This window comes from Emys orbicularis, chromosome 2 (genome assembly GCF_028017835.1).
Source record: "Emys orbicularis isolate rEmyOrb1 chromosome 2, rEmyOrb1.hap1, whole genome shotgun sequence".
Lineage (NCBI taxonomy): Eukaryota > Metazoa > Chordata > Testudines > Emydidae > Emys > Emys orbicularis.
This window is the reverse complement of record NC_088684.1, coordinates 135,449,171-135,468,391: the sequence shown is the minus strand read 5'-3', so window position 1 is coordinate 135,468,391 and position 19,221 is coordinate 135,449,171. Positions and strand designations below refer to the sequence as shown.

At 52.7% G+C, this 19,221-nt stretch overlaps 1 protein-coding gene across 1 annotated transcript; it reads left to right on the top strand.

Moving 5' to 3' along the window:
- The first annotated feature begins 4,662 nt into the window (after positions 1-4,662).
- On the top strand, positions 4,663-9,555 carry PHYHIP (phytanoyl-CoA 2-hydroxylase interacting protein). The gene is made up of 4 exons (XM_065399779.1): positions 4,663-4,827; positions 6,893-7,067; positions 8,332-8,449; positions 9,021-9,555. The coding sequence occupies exons 1-4, from the start codon at positions 4,663-4,665 to the stop codon at positions 9,553-9,555; spliced, it is 993 nt and encodes a 330-aa protein (XP_065255851.1).
- The last annotated feature ends 9,666 nt before the right edge of the window (positions 9,556-19,221 follow it).

Here is a 19,221-nt window from a genome sequence, read left to right as displayed (position 1 = left end):
TGGCTATTTATCAGCAGGTGCTTCACACTGATTGGGCTCCCACCCATGTGGAGCTGTGGCTTTCAGAGCTTTCTGCCCATAGCAGGGTGGTTGGCAGGGGAATGCAGCCAATAGAGATTTGGGGTTGGGGATTATCTCCCACTCAGTCACTAACAGCACCATGTCCACAGTAGGCTCAGGATGCCTCTCCTGTCAGGGCCAGCTCCAGGCACCAGTGTAGCAAGCAGGTGCCTGGGGCGGCCAATGAAGAGGGGGGCGGCATGTCTGGCCGTTCGGCGGCGGGGCCGTCACTCCCTCTCGGAGTGAAGGACCTGCCGCCGAATTGCCGCCGTAGAATGAAGCGGCAGTAGAGCTGCCCCCGCTTGCGATCGTGACTTTTTTTTTTTTTTTTGCTGCTTGGGGCGGCAAAAACGCTAGAGCTGGCCCTGTCTCCTGTCACCTGATTGCTTCCACCCATGTGCACGATGGTTTGGTATTAGTGCAGGCACACACTGGGGCTGCTCACCAGGGCTATGCATACTGGCAGGTTATTATTGTAGGGTTGCTCACATGTGCGGTGTATGTTGGTTGGTTGTTATTGTAGATTTGCTCTTGGGCTGTGCACTCTGGTTGGTTGTTACTGTAGGGTTCTTCACAAGTGCTGTGCACACTTGGTTGTTATTGCAGGGTTGCTCATGAGATATGCGTACTGGTTGGTTGTCATTGTAGGGTTCTTCACAAGTGCTGTGCATACTGGTTGGTTGTTATTCTCAAGTTGCTTTGCACACTAGTTGGTTATTATTGTAGGGTTGCTCATATGTGCTAAAGCTGAGGCCTGGATTCATCTCCTCTCCCCCCGATATTAAAAAAGAGTTTGTGGCCGTTTGGTTTTGTTGCATGCAGTTATAAGCAAACAAAAGCGGCCCCACTCGGGTCCTTGTTAACTGTGGCACTGACCCTCTAAAATGTGCATCACCGAGGTAACAGCCTTTCCCCCCTCAGCTAGCGCCTGTTGCTGCGCAACAATAACTCCCGATGGTTGGCTATATTGAGTCATCGCAGGGTTAAATTCTGATGTGCTGAATTCTGAGAAATCGCAACACAACGCGAAGGTGTGGGCTGTTCATGTGGCAGCTATAAATAAAAGCACCTGCTTCCCAAACACAAAGGAACCATGACGGCAGGGGGGAAGAGAAGAAAGACAATTAGGAAAATCTGACACGAAACAAACTGTGATCCTGCTGCAGGAGCCTGTGCCCATGTGAGAGAGTAGGGGGTGGGAAGAGGGGAGAGATGGAGTGGGGGAAGAGAAAAGAGAGACATTTGCAAATCTGTCCTTCTAAAGGTCGTGTAGCATCCCTGGGAGAGTAGATGCTGGTCTTGCTAATGGAAGAAACACCAAGGGATCTTTAATGACCACAGCAGCTTAGTTAGAGCTTGATTTTACATCTCATTGGAAAGCAGCTTTTCAATACTGACTCCAAACATCCTATGCCGACTTGCCAGCACCACTTTTGTCCACTCAGCAGCTCTCCCATCCAAGCACTGACCAGGCCTCAACCTACTTAGCTGGGGAGGGCTCAGCCCCAGGCACTCAGAGCACAGGGAATTAGGCTTTTTAGCTGCTAGTGATTCACCCAGGGAAGCACAGGTGATCAGACCTGTTCTCTCCAGATAAAAGCCTCACCCTTTGAAACTGATTGCACAGTTGTTTCCAAAGAAGCCAGAGCAAAGTGAAGCGAATGTAAAACTCACCAGGGCCAACTCCGTGTGCCCAACCTGCTCAGCCAATAATACCTCTGTCCCCTTTCATCTGAGGAGCAAACTCAAAGCACTTTACAAATATCAGTGGGCAGAGTCTCCATGCCCCCATGAAACAGAGCAGTAGCAACTATTAACAACTGTTCAGATGGGGAAAGTGAGGCACAGAGCGGGATGGGGGAAGTGACTTGCCTAAGATCAAACAATAAATCAGTGGCAGGATAGAATCCAGAATCAAGCCCAGAGGCCTCAGTGCTGGCTGGGCCTTGGGTATAAAAGCAGCTTTCCCTGTAGCACAAAGAGCTGGTGCGGGAGAACATTTACATGTAATTATACGTTCCCCAACTCTAAGTCCTACATTGTTGTTTTTCTCCCGCCCCACATTAAGCAAACATAGTGCCATCCCTTTAAAGAGAAACACCCAGATTATAAAGGTGGCTTCTTGGCAGGGCTCCTTCCCCTCTGCCCAGGGAGCGCTGCAGCGGAAGAGCACCCATGCCTGCCTCTCCAAGTCACATCTCATCTCCCCCTTCCCCCCACCCCCCCCGTGCCAAGTGGATGGAAATGAAATCTCTCCTGATTTACACCTCTGTGTTTGAGCTTAGAGTCTCATGCCTAGCTCCTCCTTATGGAAAAAACTCCTCTTGGGCCTCATAATGCTATAAGGAACTGCAGCTTCAGCCCAGCCCTAGGCTCTCTTGCCTTTTGCTTCTTAAATAATCCCTATATCAAAGCTGCTGGCATCCGTGAAGGTCACAGACTTGGGTTCACTGCAAATGAAAGAGGCGTGGAAGAAATAATGTCGTGCAGCCACTCCAGACACCACACGTTGGCCCAGAGCTCAGCGTGCTGAGCAGATGTTGGCTGCTGGGCTTTTCTGAAAACCGGGCTCCCAGGATCACCATGGGAGCTGCTGGGTGCTGAGTGCATTTGGAAATCTGTTCTGTTTGCACTCATGCTGAATGCTGGGTGAAAGTCTGCCCATGTACCACTCAGGTTCCATGTACACCCCAAAGCTGCCTATTGGCTGCCATCAGAAGCTAGTAATACATAGCAGAACCCACTTTATTAGTGGGTCTCATGCAGGGCTTGTACCCAGAGTGAATCTGCCTATTTACCAATTCACCAGGTGCCCTTTTTACACATGGAGCACACACTTATGTTGTATGAACACACCCATTACATCCATGCCACATGTACCCATGGGTTCTGCCCACTGCACACATATGTAACACATGCAGATGTCATGTGAACCCATTACCTCTGCTCACACACCGTATATACTTTGTATGCGCATGTTACAAACATACCACCTACACAATCAAAACACACCTTACTGACAGTATCTGCACCCAGTTCACACCCATTCTTTGCAAATACATGCACCTTGCACACCCCGCATATGCTGTTCACTTTCCCTTGCCTGATCCATGCACAACACCCTGCATTCGTATGCAATAAACCCCCACTTCCACTGTAACTGCAGTATATGGCTATCTGCCATTCCACCCTGCCCTCTGTACAATGACGGCAATCAAGCTGCTTTAAGCACAGTGCAAAGCAGTGCCTGAAATGACAAAGGGGATGTTAAAACTGGGGGTTACCCAGACACCCCCCCGAACCCACCCCCCCTTGGCATTCTCACATTTTCTCTAGCTCCTGGCATGCACAATCCCCCTCCCCCTTCCCTGCCTGCAATTCCTCTCCTTTCAAAACAAAAAAACCCCTCAAATCCCTCCTCCTTTCGCGCCTGTTGGCCCAGAGCCCCTTCCCTCCCCAGCACCATCTGCTCCGAATCTGTCCCGTTCAAGGCTTGCGATATACTTGCTGGCACCAACACCTGCAAGGTGCCGGCTGCTCTGTCAAACCTCCGTGTGGGCTGACACCCGCTCTTCAGCTGGCGCCATGGATTCAGATGGAATTAATTAGGGCTCCTCTGATGAGAGGGGCACATACATGGGGAGAGGAAGCGAGAGAATGACAGAAGCTGGGGAATTGCTGCCTGAGTTACTGCTCTTTGGGAAGGGCTATTCTCTGTGCTATTATTTGTATTCCAGTAGCTCCAACCAAGATCGTGCTGGGCCCTGCACAGCCACAGGATCAGAGACAGTCCCTGCCCCAAAGAGCTCACACCTTAGATAGAGGAGGCCCGCCAAGGAAGTGTCAGTGGCCCCCTTTTACAGCGGGGGAATTGAAGCACAGAGCGGCGAGGGGTCAGTTTTTCAAGGGCTCACCACCCACAGCTGGGGCCAGATTTTTCCATAGCGCTCAACACAGCATGTGCTGGCCGTCTGGTGCCTATCAGGGGCACACACACAGCACAGTCCTTTTGGAAATCTGACAGTAAGTGACCTATGTAAAGCACCAAGGGAGTCCAGGAATGGAATCCAGGTCCCACCTGAGTCCTGGGCCAGTGCATTGACAACAAGGTCAGCCTTCCTCTATAACTGGGCTGTGCTCAGCCATTCCCAGCATGGCCTCCTAGCCATGTGAGCACCCATGCTTCCCGAGTCCCAGCTCCCCCCCGCTCCCCCTTCATTTAGGGCCAGCATTTTCACTCCCCTTTGGCAGAGCTGTGACCACAGAAGCTGCGTGTGTACCCAGATAGCTGTGTAAACATACACCTCCACAGAGTACTCTCTCTCCAGTGCTGGCAGAGGGGCTGCCTCAGAGCACCCCCAAATTCTCACATCGGGGACGAGAAGCTGCAATGGAGTCCCATGCTGGGGCAGGGGGTTCTGCCCTGGGGCCATGCTGTGGGCTGAAGGCTAAACCCACTCTGGTGAAGGGAAGTCTGTCCATTGACTCTAATGGGCTCCGGATCTGGTCGTGAGGCCAATTGGTTTTATGGCCTCTACCCCTCGGTTGCCCGTCACCATACTGATCCCCTCACTGTGCCGTAGGAGCCAGGCGGGTTGGACCATGGAGCTGCTCTCCACCCCCCGCAGCATCGAGATCAACAACATCACGTGCGACTCGTTCCGGATCTCCTGGGCCATGGACGGGGGAGACCTGGAGAGAGTCACCCACTACTTCATCGACCTCAACAAGAAGGAGAACAAGAACTCCAACAAATTCAAACACAGGGTGAGCAAGGGGCAGGGGGAAACGTGGGTAGCAACTGGATGCTCGTCGCCACCCTCAGCCAACAATTGTTCTCCCGAGTACTCAGCCCAGCGCTGAGTCACTCCCCGTGTAGCCATCGGCTGCCATCTCTTCCTCGCGGCACAGCTGCGTATCTACATCCCAGATGCCTCCAAACTGGGTCCCTTTGCTGGCAGCTCCAGTGAAGGACCCAAGGGGTGCATGTCCTATGGAGCATGGAAGGGGTCCCTTCAGGGTAGGGACTAGGTTCATGGGTGGGGACAGCATGGGGGGGCGCTGTGCCTGGTGCTGTGGGTAACTAGAAGAGTCAGGTTCAAAGCCCGGTCCCACTACTGTCAAAATCCTTCAGTGGGAGAAGGATTTGGATCTGAGCCCCTCAGACTCTCAGCCCACTAGTGTCACCAGCCCGAGATGCCTGAGCCAGGAAAAAGAGCCTCCTTTCCCCACCCAACTGTGCTGTGAAGTTAAGAGGTTTTGCCTGGGGAGATTTGATGCCAGGGGGCCAGAGCAGCAGTGAGCCCTGGGAGACTTGAGGCCTGCTCCCGTGAACCAGTGTGGGGATGGGTGAGGAGGCAGCTGTACCCCTCAAATCAGCATGGAGAGGAGTGCTAAACATACCCTCCAACACATAACCAGAGGAGACGTGGAGTGAATTACTCACTCTTCCTTCTCCCTCTGGAACAGAGTCACTAATTCAGGATCCTTTTAGCAGGATGGTTACCACGGTGATGCTATTTAATGTTAAACATTATTTTTTTCCCCCTCCCCAATAATAAGCTTCTTTTTCCCCCACGTCTCCTGACTCTTCAGCATTTGCCGTTGCCACAGAAACGGCACTGCGCTGCACTGATGCTTTTGTGGCCTACTGACACGGCGATTTATTCCTTAAAACAAAGGTTTTCAGGACACCTCAGAGCTTGTTTGGCTGTTTCCAGGGCTCTGAGAGATTTCTTTGCCCATCTTGCATGCAAGAGGAGTTGGGCACAACTCTTGCTGGGTGGGGTGGGATGTATATTGGCGCCTTAGTGGTGCAACACAGAAGGCACCATCTCAGACATTGCTCAAACAGAAAAAGAATTAGTGTTCCATAGGACTGAATGGATGTTAATGGATACTGCAGCATTCTGCAGTAACAAGTACTACAGTATTCCACAGTGATGAATGCCATGGCAATAATTACTACAGTGTTACGCAGAAATGAATGCCATGGCAATAATGACAACAATGTTCTGCAATATCAAGTACTGCAGTGTTCCACTGCAGTGAGTATCGTGTCAATAGATACTACATATTCTGCAGTAACAGGTACTACAACAGTAAATACCATGGTAATAAATTATTCTGCAATAACAAGTACCAGAGTATTCCACAGATATTAATACCATGCTAATGAATATTATAATACTCTGCAGTAACAGATATGACAGTATTCCACTTCAGTAGATACTATGGCACCAAATACTACAGTAACAGATATTAGTAACAGTACTACTCTGCAGTGTACTACAGTAATGAGTGCTATGGTGATGCTAGAAAGCAGTGGTATTCTATTATAGTGAATTTGGCAGCATTCTCGGTCAGTCTATGCTATATAAGAGCAACATATTAGTAGTGACAGTTGTTTTAGAGTAGTGGCCACTGTAGCAATATACCCAACAGTTTTCCACGCCAGTAGGTCATGCAGCTCCCTGTACAGCAGATTGTGGAGCCATGGTGGTTGTCATTGTAATAGACTAAGATTGTTTTTAAGAAGGGTTTTCCCAAGGTCTCCATGACCTGCCTCTCTGTTCATCATGGGCAGGCACAGGCTCCCTTACAGGCATGCATATCCAGTTCAGGGGAGCTGCTGGAGGGTCTTGCCAGATCAGCCTTGTGCAATGCTCTGAGGCTATGCCTGGATGGGTGCTGTACTTCCCAGGGTACCAGGGCCCGGGTGTCATGCTGCTCGTAGGGGGAGGCTTTGGCGGGGGGAATCACTAGCCACACTGCTTCGATCCCAAGCCTGGTTTATTTTTGCATGTGTGGCATGGCTCTTGCCCTTGAACAGGATGTGCCCACCAAGCTGGTCGCCAAGGCAGTCCCACTGCCCATGACTGTGAGGGGCCACTGGTTCCTGAGCCCCAGGACAGAGTACAGCGTGGCCGTGCAGACAGCGGTGAAGCAGAGTGATGGGGAGTACCTGGTGTCCGGCTGGAGTGAGACCGTGGAGTTCTGCACGGGGGGTGAGTGTGCCCTGATGAATCAGGAGCAATAGCTGGTAGCGGAACCTCAGCCACATGGTCCGTGCCCAGCTGGCACAGACTATGATGAGCCCCCGCGGCCCGTCCTCGGAAGGGAATCTCCAGCCTGCTGCACCACAGAGGGGAATTGGTTCTCAGAGTTGAGCTCACTGTGGAACCACATCCGATCTGCCCTGGGGGGGGGGGGAACCTCTGTCGTGTCATACTGCTTATGCAAGGTCTGGGGAGTTCACGCTGTTTGTGCGAGCCCTGGGGGGAGGGGGGAGGTTCATGCTGCTTGAATATTAAACGAGAACTGAGCTGCCCATGAGTTGCCCCCTGGGGCTCCAGCCTCTTTGTGCAGCCAGCGACTGCTCCCTAATGGGCCTGCTGCCAAGTCTGAGGGGGCTGGCACAGACCGGCTGCCACCAGCACAATGCCCACAAATAGATTTCCTTTCTCCTGCCTTAGCTGGGGTGGGGTCGGGGGGGGGGGATCGTTGCTCCCCTGCTTTGCTTTCAGACAGGTTGGAGCCCCCCCCAATTCCATAGTGACAAGTCGCAGAGGGAGGCTGTGTGTGTGCCCCTGTCCGTCCCCCCTCCCAAATTGGCCAGGGAGCTCTCTGTTCCCCAACAATCCCCGGTCCTCTGAGCCTTGGGGCAATGGTGCTGCTATCCAGGGGCGTCCTGTGCAGTCAAAGACCCCCTGCCCCTGCGGCAGGAGCCTATTTGCAGGCTGTAGGTGTTCTGGGGAAGGGCTGAGGAGAAAGGGGACAGAAGAGGGGGATGGATGCAGGGCAGCCCAAGAGGGGCGGGAGCGTCCTGTGCTCTGAGGCAGAACAGAGGCTGCGGGGGGGAGAGAGCTAGCAGAGCAACAGTGGAAGAGTGGGAGACTTAGGGTGTGGGAGCTAGTCACACCCTGAGGGGGAAGCAAAGGGAGGAGGGAGCTGGCTGCTGCCAGCTAGGGGAAAGGGTAGGAACCGGTTGTAAAGGCAGGGGAAGGAACAAACAAAGGGGTGGGGGGAGCTGGCTGCAGCCATAGGAGAGAGGCAGAAAGATGGGAATGGGGAGGGGGAGCTGTCTGGTTGCCACAGGTGCAAAGGGGGAGCCAGCTGGCTGTGGTGGGGAGGGGGAGCCAGCCTGAGCTGCTGGGGAGCCAGCTGTCTGGAGGGAGTGGGGAGGGGCCCAGCAGGTTGCAGAGGGGTGGGTAGGTGGGGAGCTGGCTGCACTGATGTAGGTAATGGCCAATGTCTCCCTCCCCCTTGCAGACTATGCTAAGGAGCACCTGGCCCAGCTGCAGGAGAAGGCTGAGCTCATTGCGGGCAGGATGCTCAGATTCTCGGTCTTCTATAGGAACCAGCACAAGGAATATTTCCAGCACGTCAGGTAACACCCCCTTACCCTCCCCCCCCCCCCCGCGGCTCCCCTAGCAGGGCCGGAACACACACCCAGCCTAGCAAATGCAGGGGGTCTGGGGGGAAGAAGCACCATCTCCAGGAGATGTTTTCCTTACCTAGAATGAGAGGGCACAAAGAACACAGAGCTGGGACTGCAAGGCTGGGCTCCCCTCTGACCCTGTCCTGTCCCAGACCTATCTGCACCTATCTTTACTCGAAAGTAAAACCAATTTCAAACACACTCCCCGAGTTGGGAATAGAACCCAGAAGTCCTGATGCCTAGTCCCCTGTTTTAACCCATAGACGAAACCCCACCCCTCTCTCAAAGCTGGGAATAGGACCCCGGAGTCCTGGCTCCAATCCCACTCCCTGCTCTAACCACTAGTCCACAAACACTAGCTTGTGGTATACCCACACCAGCAAATAGTATCCGAACCGGGATTTCAGTGGGGGCGTGCTGGGGTAACCCCGAGGAGCAGCTAGTCTCTAGTGCAGCCGATGGAGCACAAGAGCCATACCCCCTCCGCTGGGCTGACACTCTCTCTCCACCTGCCTCTCAGGATGCATTGTGGGAACATGATGAAGCCCTCCCTGAAGGACAACAGCGGGAGCCACGGCTCACCCACCAGCGGCATGCTGCATGGGATCTTCTTCAGCTGCAACACCGAATTCAACACAGGCCAGCCCCCCCAGGACTCGCCCTACGGCCGCTACCGCTTCCAGATCCCCGCCCAGCGCCTCTTCAGCCCCAACACCAACCTCTACTTTGCGGACTTCTACTGCATGTACACCGCCTACCACTACGTCGTCCTGGTGCTGGCCCCCAAGGGCTCCCCGGGAGACCACTTCTGCCGGGAGTGCCTGCCCCAGCTGGACATTTCCTGCAACAAGTTCCTGACCTGCTGCATGGAGGACGGCGAGCTGGTCTATCACCACGCCCAGGACATCATCCTGGAGGTCATATACACCGAGCCCGTCGACCTCAGCCTGGGCGTGCTGGGAGAGATCAGCGGCCACCAACTCATGAGCCTCTCCACCGCTGATGCCAAAAAAGACCCCAGCTGCAAGACGTGCAACATCAGCGTGGGGCGCTAGTGACTTGAGGGGGGAGCTGGAGGGGATGCGTGTGTGGGGAGGCATGCATGAGGCAGGACTGGACTAACCTGAGGCTCTCTGCAATGGACGTGGTCTGGGATGGGGGCAGGGGTAGAAACCGGGACCTGGATGGGAGTTGTGGCCGGAGTGAGTGTGGACTGTGGATTTCCAATCTCTCTGTGCATGCCTCGCTGTCCAATGTCAATATGGACTTGGCAGGATCCCGGCCCTAGTGAGAGAGGACCTCCGGTGCTGCTCAGATGGGATCTTGGCCTCCACTGACTCCTGCAGACAAACCCTGGTCAGTGTGAGAAGGGAAACACCTGAGCTCCTGAGCTGGCTGCTAATCTGATTCACGCCAAGGTGGAAAGACCCGCCCCCTTCCGCACTTGCCCCACTGGGAAGTGGGAGCTCCAGCCCCCTCAGAACCAAGCTGCCCATTCATTGCCATTTTCAAGTTGGAAAGAACAGGAGCTTTGGGTTAATTTGGAAATGTTGTCATCAGGGGAACCCGGAGCGCTTCCCTCTCTGATATGAGCTCCCCTTCTCCTAGGTCTGCCCCTTCAGCCCTCCCTTACCCTGTCAATTCAATGAGCCCCTCCCTTTCCGCTACTCCCCCCAACCCTGCCCTTTGCTAAGCGCTCAGTCAACTCCTACCTTGCCCAGGTGGGCTAGATCCTCACCTGCCACCTGATTCCCACCTGGGGAGCCCTGAAGGGTATGTCCCACTGCAGCTGGGAGCCAGCCTCCTAGCCCAGGGAGATAGATTTGCACTGGGGGCTTGTGAACCCAGCATGCACTTAATCACCTAGCCCAGGTGTGGGTCCTAGCTTAGATGGTCAGCTGTGAAACTAGAGCCTGCTGTTTTCTCCTGGTTGGGACTTTCAGCTATTGGAGGCTTGGCAGGCTCAGGAAAGAGCATGCAGGTACCTCACCCTCAGCTCCCTCCATCCGGGCTCTGTCTCAGCCCCAGGCTGTCCTGGAGCTTCTTGCTTCACAGCCTTTATTTACCTGGTTAAGCGCCGTGTGGGATGGGCGAGTGGCCCCATTGCAGGTCCTGACAGGCCCCGTGGCACTCCTGGGGTGTGTTGGAATTCCCGGGGGTGGCTGCAGCGTGAATGTACCTGCTCCCCTGTCTCAGGTGGAGCCTAGCCCTGCCCAGGAGGCCCCCTCCCGCCCCGGCTGGGCGGGGGAGGAATGCAGCCTCCCTGCTTGTGACTTCAGCCATGTCCTGGAGTGATCTGCCAGCTTCTGGGGTGAGGAACAATTTCAGCCTCTCTTCCTTTTGTCCCCCTTGCCCACTCCCACCTCCAAGCACAGCTCTCCCCTGGCCTCCCGCCACTGTGCACCATGGAACCAGGCTGATCGGAGCGCTGGGTCTCCTTGCTGCTACCATGTCCCTCGGGCATGATCTGCTTGCCATGCTACGGCCACTGACGTGTTGCCCCAAGAGGGGTCTTGAGGGCTGCATTTTTCTCCAGGCGATGGGCGAAGAGAGGCTTGGCTAGATCCCAAGGCATTCACAGCAGAGCCCCATTCTTGCTTCAACCTAACTTGTCCATCACTTGAGGCAGCCTGAGCCTAGCAGAACTTCCTCACGCTCCTGCCCCAGGCCCGCCCTGCTCCCCACACCAGCCACCTCCTCCCAAGGCTGGGCCTCTCTCCCTCCTCTTTATAAATAGTGCTGGGCTTTCTGTGCTATGTGAAAACTTTAGCTTTCCAGGGGAGTCTGCCGGCACCCAGTCTGCTCGAACATGTGGCGTGAGGCGCCCGTCAGCCTTCTAGCCATGCCTGCGAGCTGCCCTTGGCCCCGAGACAGGACAGGATGAGGGGGCATCTCCTAAGTTGGAAGAGAGATGCAGAGTCTGCCCTTTCACCACACCCCGCTGCAGATTGGGGCCAGGGCCTGGAGGACAGAGGCAACAGGGATGTTCTGTGTGGAGAGGTTTTTCGGCATCTGGAAATCAGATAAGACCCACAGAGGAGCTTGTGGGCATCCAAAGCAGCAGGTCCAATCAAATGAACTAAGGACTCTGGTACCAACAGCTGGAAGATGTTCGGCGTCCCAGAATTCTGATTGCCGTCCTCTTCACCAGCAGGGGGGTTGAACCCAGGAACCTTCAGCTTTAAAAGCCTGAGCTGCTACTGTGTGAGTTAAAGGAGCAAGTCCCCCTGCTAGCAGCAGAAGTAGTAGATTCACAAACAGATTTTATGTAGACCAGCCACTAGCAGCGGATAAAGATCCTATAGTTTCCTGGTGAGCAGTCATATTCTATACCCGGCATGTCCCCAGCTGCCCAGAGAAATAGAGCAGGGCGTTTATTATCAAGCAGTCACCCTTAAAAGAGGAGGGAAATGTCAAGCGCTGGCCATTGCTCCGGGAAGGGAGGCCCTGCTCTGGCGAGCACAGTAGTATTTTCGTTCTTAGTGGCATTTGGGGTGCTTGAGCATCCGGCTGTGCAGTGTTTGCTGTGTGCCGTCGCGGTGTTGTGCTGTTAGTGCTGCAGCCAGGAAGCGATAAGGACCTTGGCTTTTTTTACACTAGCTTTTGATTTCCCCTCATACTGCAAAATCCAGCCACGCCAACTGAAAACCCCCCACTCGTCCATTGGGACGTGGCTTGTGCAGAGGCTGCTGATGCCCACAGGCAGTGCATGGTTTCCTGGCTGGTCTCTGGCCTGTGTGCGGATACTGAAATGGAGGTCCCAAAGGCTGCTGCATTCTTGGAAGCTTCTCCAAGCAGTAACGTTGATAGATCACTCCAGCAACGGCCACAGGATTTACAGCACCATGTGACTTATGTTTCATTGCTCGTGGCAATGTGAGAATTGAGGTAATATACTGGAGATGGGTGCAGGCAGGGAGTGGTAGGTGTGACAGTCAGCCTTCCCCGGGGACAGGCGGAGGAGGGTGGTGGTGACTAAGGATGTGTCCACAGTGCGATGAAAGATCCACGGCACAGCTATGGCGGGCCTGGGTCAGCTGCCGCAGGCTCGTGGGGCTCAGGCGGTGGGGTTATAAAATTGCAATATAGACATTCAAGCTCCCCCAAGGTTATGAGGGGGGTGGGTCTCAGAGCCTGGGCTCCAGCCCGAGCCGGAACATCTCCACTGCAATTTTTAGCCCTGCAGCCCGAGCCCAAGTCAGCTGACCTGGGCTCTGAGACCCAATGCCATGGGTTTTTTACTGCAGTGTAGACATACCCGGAGAGTCTTCCCTGGAGACAGAAGGAGGAGGGGGTTGGTGACAATCGGCCTTTCCTAGAGACAGCTGGATGGGGGAGGTGGTGAGTGGGATTGACAGTTTCTCTAGAGACCGGAGGAGGAGGTGTGTGGCACAGCTGACTGTGAACTCATTGAATCAGTGGGCCCAATTCAGAGGTGTTGTGTAAGGGGGTTGTAAGTTGCCCATTGGCCAATGCGTGTGACAGTCGGGGAGTTGAGGCTGATGTAACGCACACTCTGGAGCAGGAGGTTGATTGAACTTAGACTGACGTAGGTGCCCCCATGAGACCAGGAGGGGAGAGTCAGAATCTGGCTGGGAGGGTGTCTACAAGGGGGGAGCGGATTTCTGCTTGGGAGCTTCTTGTTGTCCCTTTAAAGGTGACATAGGCTAGGTTTCCCTTTCCGCAGCATCAGGGTGGGAGCCAGAAGGGGCCGCGTCTGATCTGAGAGACTCCATCTCTCTTTGCCCTCTGCGCCCCACACGTGGCTGACAACCGCAGCATGGCGCTTGTGTGGCAGCGTCCGCACCATCCCTGGCCTGATGTGGTGCTTTTCCAGTCTCTGTGTATGATGCACGCTGTAAAGAAAACCCCTTACAAACCTGTGCTGTGCTGACAGTGTGTATCAATAAACTAACAACCTGTGTGCAGCCCAGCCTGCTGCTTGCATTGGCGTCTCGGGGCAGCTGGGTGTATGTGTGTGTGTGTGTGTGTGGGCGCACCAGGGAGGTGATCCAATTTCAAGGAGAGGGCTTTTATATACAGCTGTACGTGAGGCAGTGAGAAATTTGGGGGTATGGGGGCTGCAGTGGCTGGTCCATTGCTGAAGCTCTCCCAACTGAACAGAGCCTGAAATGTCTTCTAAGTTCAAAAGGAAGAAAAGCTTAAAAACTGATGAGGTTGCAATGATGAACGTAGAGTCCCCACCCCATCCCAGCAACCATGTCCTGTTAAGTAACTCTGCCACTTGACCTCCTGCCTGGCCTCAAGATACCCTCCAGCTCAGTAATCTCTGGGGTTATTGCTGTAGCATTCCCCCATGAAGGCCTCTCTGTACAGCTGGGGTGCTCCTGGGTGGCTAACATGGCTTCCCTGTTTCCTTTGGGGGTCTCTGTACTGAAGGTCTTCCTGAGCAGACTCGTGACAGGCTACCAAATTGGCTTCTCCCTCTCCTACCTGCTGGTGTCTCAAAACATGGGGATCAGTATAGGACTCTGAATGAACAGGCCCCCATAGAACACACCAACTAAGGAGGAATGGCTGCTACCCACCACAATTGCAATGGGATGGATGGATGGATGGAGACTTGAGGGGACATTCATGATCTTGTGAGCCAGATCAGAGCAACCTCCGTCTGACACTAACAGGGCCACGTTTGGGTGATTTTGCTCTGGCTTTGAGCCATGACATTATGGGGTCTTGACACAGCAGGAGTAGCCTGCAGGATGAACTAGGAATTTTACCCTACTTTAAAGAATTGCTACACTATTCCATAGTAATTGATACTGTAGTATACGCCATAGAAACAGACCCAGCAGCGCTGCTCAACAGTATTTAATACTACAGTACTAAAAAAACAGAACAATGGTCAACAGAAATGAATGCTACGCTATTCTACAGTAAACAATATTACAGAATTTCAAAGAGCATATCACTGCTCAGCAGTAATTAATACTACAGTAACAAAACACACAACAGTATCCTGCAGTAATGACCCCAAGCACAATAGGTTACAAAAGAGTTTCTACTAGGCTAAATCCTACAGTCCTTACTCAGTGCTTGACTTTGCCTGAGTAAGGACTGTGGAGTATAGCCCACCCTACTTGGCATTATCACTACAGAAGACTGCAGTATTTCTCCCTGTAAGGGTGGAGAGGATCTTGCAGCCCATGGGTCCATTCCCCTCCTCCCCATCTGCCCTGAGGTGACTCAAATGCTGCTCACAGACTGGCCGCTCACCTTGCAATCAGGTCTGCAGAGTTTGGCTAACGCTCTGTTTTTGGAACTGGGCACAAAGTCCCAGATCCCCAAAGGTATTTAGGCACCTTACTCCCATGGGAATTAGGTGCCTAAGTACCTTTGAGGATCTGTGCACAAAGTGCCTTCAAATCAGAGGAAAAGAATTTGTAATGAACACAAACAAAGCAGGAAGAGGTTTCGGATTCAGAACATAGAAGTCACTACTTCACAGCAGCCCAGAAGTCAGTCTAGTCTGGAATTCTGTCTCCTGCTGCATTGACTAGAACATGGGTGCATCTAGCCTGGTCTCCAACGGCACCTCTATCCGGTCTCGATCTACAGTGAGAGAGCCCAGTGCCCTCTCTCTTGGTCTCCATCTGCATTGAGATAGACCATCCAGCACAGAATCCTGCCTCCAGCTGTACTGGGACTCATTAATGGTCCATCTAGGCTGGTGTCCAGTCTGTTATCAGTAAGAAATGCCAAATGCTTCAGGGGTGGTAACAAAATAAATAAAAGCTTCACTCATCATGCAGAGCATTCCAAGCCGTGACAGTTTCAATGCCTGTGATTTCATAGATGTTACCAGTGAGACATTTTAAATTACTCATCTAAAATGCTGCAAAATTCATCTCCACAAGAGCAAGGCGCTTCAGAAGTTGCCTGGCAATTAATCCAGAATGAGCGAGGCTTGGCATGTCTGCATCACGCACCTGGCCAACTGTGTGGTACAATGCTAGGCAGGGGTGCAGGGTCTCCTCCTGACCCCTGACCAGTGGGCAGCCTGTGCAGGGGAGCATGAGGGTCGATGGCCCATGAAATTTTTATCCCAGCAAGTGTCACTGCAGATGTCATTCTTCTTTATGCCAGAATCTGTTGTTATTAAATTATATATGAAAAGATCCTATTCACACACAAGTTCCCTTTGCAAATTAGGCAAGCTACAGAGAGAGAGAGAGAGAGAGAGCAAGCACTGCTAAAAAAGATACTGACTAACTGGCAATTAGCATGCAATTACCCGTCATGCTTTGCACTATTATCCCACTCGTAATATTAGCATGAAGTACATAAAAAGAAAAGAAAACTTGCCACTTTGCCTGCATATCCCTTCCTCCTGGAGTAGGGGTAAGGACTGGCTGCCTTTTATACTAGGGATCTAGCTGTGACCCTCAGATCGGGCTTTTCTCCCAAAGGATATTCAGCTTTCTTATCTACAATTTGCATCATAAGAGACAAGCCTGGAGATTGTGCACAGAGTAAGTACAGCATGGGCAGAGGCAGGCAGTGCAAGCTTCTCCCTACACTCCTACCCACCACTAATAATATCATCTACCTCTTCTGTAGCATTTTTCATCAGTAGATCTCAAAGTGCTTTATAAAGGAGGTCAGTATAATTAACCCCATTTTACAGATGGGGAAACTGATGCACAAAGATGGGACAGTGGGAAAGCTAGGTAGCACCCTGGTCTCCCTACTCCCAATACCATGCTCTATCCACTAGACCACACTATCCACTTTCCTCTGAATGCCCCATTCAGTCCATGGCCTCTTTGCTGAAGCTACCAACCAAGGGGACTAATTCGTGCCAACTGATCATTGTTTTTGTGATGTTGATGCCTACCGAACTGGGCCAAGACCCAGCAAACTCATTTCACATGGGCCACCTGGCACCCCTCCGACAGAGATAGCTTTTGATCATTACTGTCCAAGGATGGAGTTGGATGGATGCTCATAAGAATGGCCCTACTGGGTCAGACCAAGGGTCCATCTAGCCAGTATCCTGTCTTCCGACAGTAGCCAGTGCCAGGTGCCCCAGAGGGAATAAACAGAACAGGTAATCATCAAGTGATCCATCCCCTGTTGTTCATTCCCAGCTTCTGGCAAACAGAGGCTAGGGACACCATTCCTGCCCATTCTGGCTAATAGCCATTGATGGACCTTCCTCCATGAATTTATCTAGTTCTTTTTTGAACCCTGTTATGGTCTTGGCCTTCACAACATCCTCTGGCAAGGAGTTCCACAGGTTGACTGTGCGTTGTGTGAAGAAATACTTCCTTTTATTTGTTTTAAACCTGCTGCCTATTAATTTCATGTGGTGACCCCCTAGTTCTTGTGTTATGAGAAGTAGTAAACAACACTTCCTTATCTACTTTCTCTACCCCAGTCATGATTTTATAGACCTCAATCATATCTCCCCTTAGCTGTCTCTTTTCCAAGCTGAAAAGTCCCAGTCTTATTAATCTCTTCTCATCCGGAAGCCGTTCCATACCCCTAATCATTTTTGTTGCCCTTTTCTGAACCTTTTCATCTAGTGGTGAAGCTCTGTAACCCACCAGCAAACCCAGGCATATCCAGTCCCACCGCTCCCTTTTCCTGTTTTCATAGCAGAATTGTGTGATTCTGTCCACCTAGACAACCTGGGACCTAGAGGGGAGGCGTGTAGGTTTTAAAGAAGGTCTCTCCAAGGAGCATGGGTGTGTGTGTACACACACACACACACACACACACACAGAGCAATGTCTGCAGCTGCCCTAAAACTGACACTGAAAATTGCAAATTACTTAAAACCATGATCTTTCCCCACCCTCTAAAGAAGAAAAAATATTATTGACCACCGCAGCACCCCTGCAATCAGAGCTCACTGCCACGCCTGCCCGGTAACAGGTGCCCTCGTTATTATGCTCCTTAGCAACAAATACCCTCACAATGCCCCTAGCAACGGGTGCCCTCTCTACTCCATCTCTTCAGCAGCCCCCACTCTCGACCACCCCCACCCCCATTCCCCACTGCTCGCTGCTGCCCCCCACCCCAGAACAGTACAGTGCAGTACACAGACACCACTTGACACTTAGAACAAACCAGCCTCTGAGAAACATTAGGATGGAGGCTATTCCAAGGCTGACAATCCCTCCGCCCCCTGCCCACACCCCCAGCTTAATCCCGTCACTAGCTAGTTTGGTCACAAGGGGGAGCCGCAAAGCTGTCTTGTTTCTGAAATGCAAAGGCACTAAACAAAGTCCAGGGGGAGCGTGGGTGCATAGGGGCATTAGCCTACCTCCCATCCGCTCCTCCCTAGGGGAGTGTGTCTCATTTTAGACTCACCTTTGTTTCCCACGTGGACCTGGGGATATCCCATATCTTAAGTGCTGAAAACGACTGCCAGCGGCCACCACCTGAATGCAGAATCCTGAATCCAGGCTCCCAGGAAACAAGATTTATGCCGAAGAACCGGTTATCTCTGCACCATTTCAATTACCTACCTCTGCTGTGTTCTCTTGGGTGTCAGCCTCACACTATGTCCTGCTCTTTGCCCCCAGCAAGATGACATCTGTGCTTAGGGACATTATACATGGTGCATTGGCAGCTGGGTTCACTCCCCCACCCCAACCCCTCTCCACTGCCTCTGAGACCAGATGTGAACCCCCAGACTGGAGCTGCCTGACAAACAGAAGGGAACTGGAGTGAATGTGTTGAATTACGCATCTCACTGCAAATCACTGCTTACTGGTTATAATCGTTTGTGATCCCCAGCGGAAAGGTGTGGTGAAACAAAACCATGCCAGGATTGTGCTGGATGCCAGGGCTCTGCAGAGCTTCACAATGATACCAGCAGAGAGAGAACTCAGCGCTAGCTACTGTAAAAGCACAGGCCACTGTCATTTGGTTCATGACTTTTGCCGCATTTCTACACAACATGAGACAGGGATGCATTCTCCTCCCACCGCTATTCTGTGTTGAGCGATCGATTGGATACTGGGACTTCCCGCTCCACAGGTCAGAATCAAGGGTGGTGAAGAAGTGTTCACTGATCGAGACTCTGCTGACGACACTGCCTTGCTGGTGGAGAAGTTCAAGTATTTCAGCCTCCCCCCTCCAAGGTCTCCAAGGCGCCGCTCCATTATGGAGTTGAGCTTCTCGTGGCAGAAGATCAAGGGCCAGAACCACAGAGTGGGACCAGCAGGGCCCCCGTTGCAGGCGGGGTCGAGTTCTGTGGAGAGATTGACGAGTTTATCTACCTAGGCTGCAAGCCGCATTCAAAGTCACAGTATTTCTCACTGCCTGCTGCATGATGTCCACGTCTCGCTTATGGATGCCAAAATATCTTTGTGCTGAGACAAAGTTCAGGATCTATCAAACCTGTGTACTACCTGCATTGTTATACTGTCCTACCTTCAGTGGCCATGGAGAACAATGGATCACTATCCTCTTCATAACAGCCCTTAACATATTTGAAGACTGCAGGGCTGGCTTTAGGGCGATTCGGCCGATTCCCCGGAATCGGGCCCCGTGCCCCTAAGAGGACCCTGCAACGTCCCGAAGGAGCTGCCGCCAAAGTCTCGCCACTGTCGTCGTCGTCAGCTCAATCGTTGCCGCTGTCTTCGGCGGCATTTTGGCAGAGGGTCCTTCCTCCGTGGCAGCGACTGAGCTGCCGCCAAAGACAGCAGCGGGACTTCGGCGGCAGCTCCTTCGAATCAGGCCCCGCG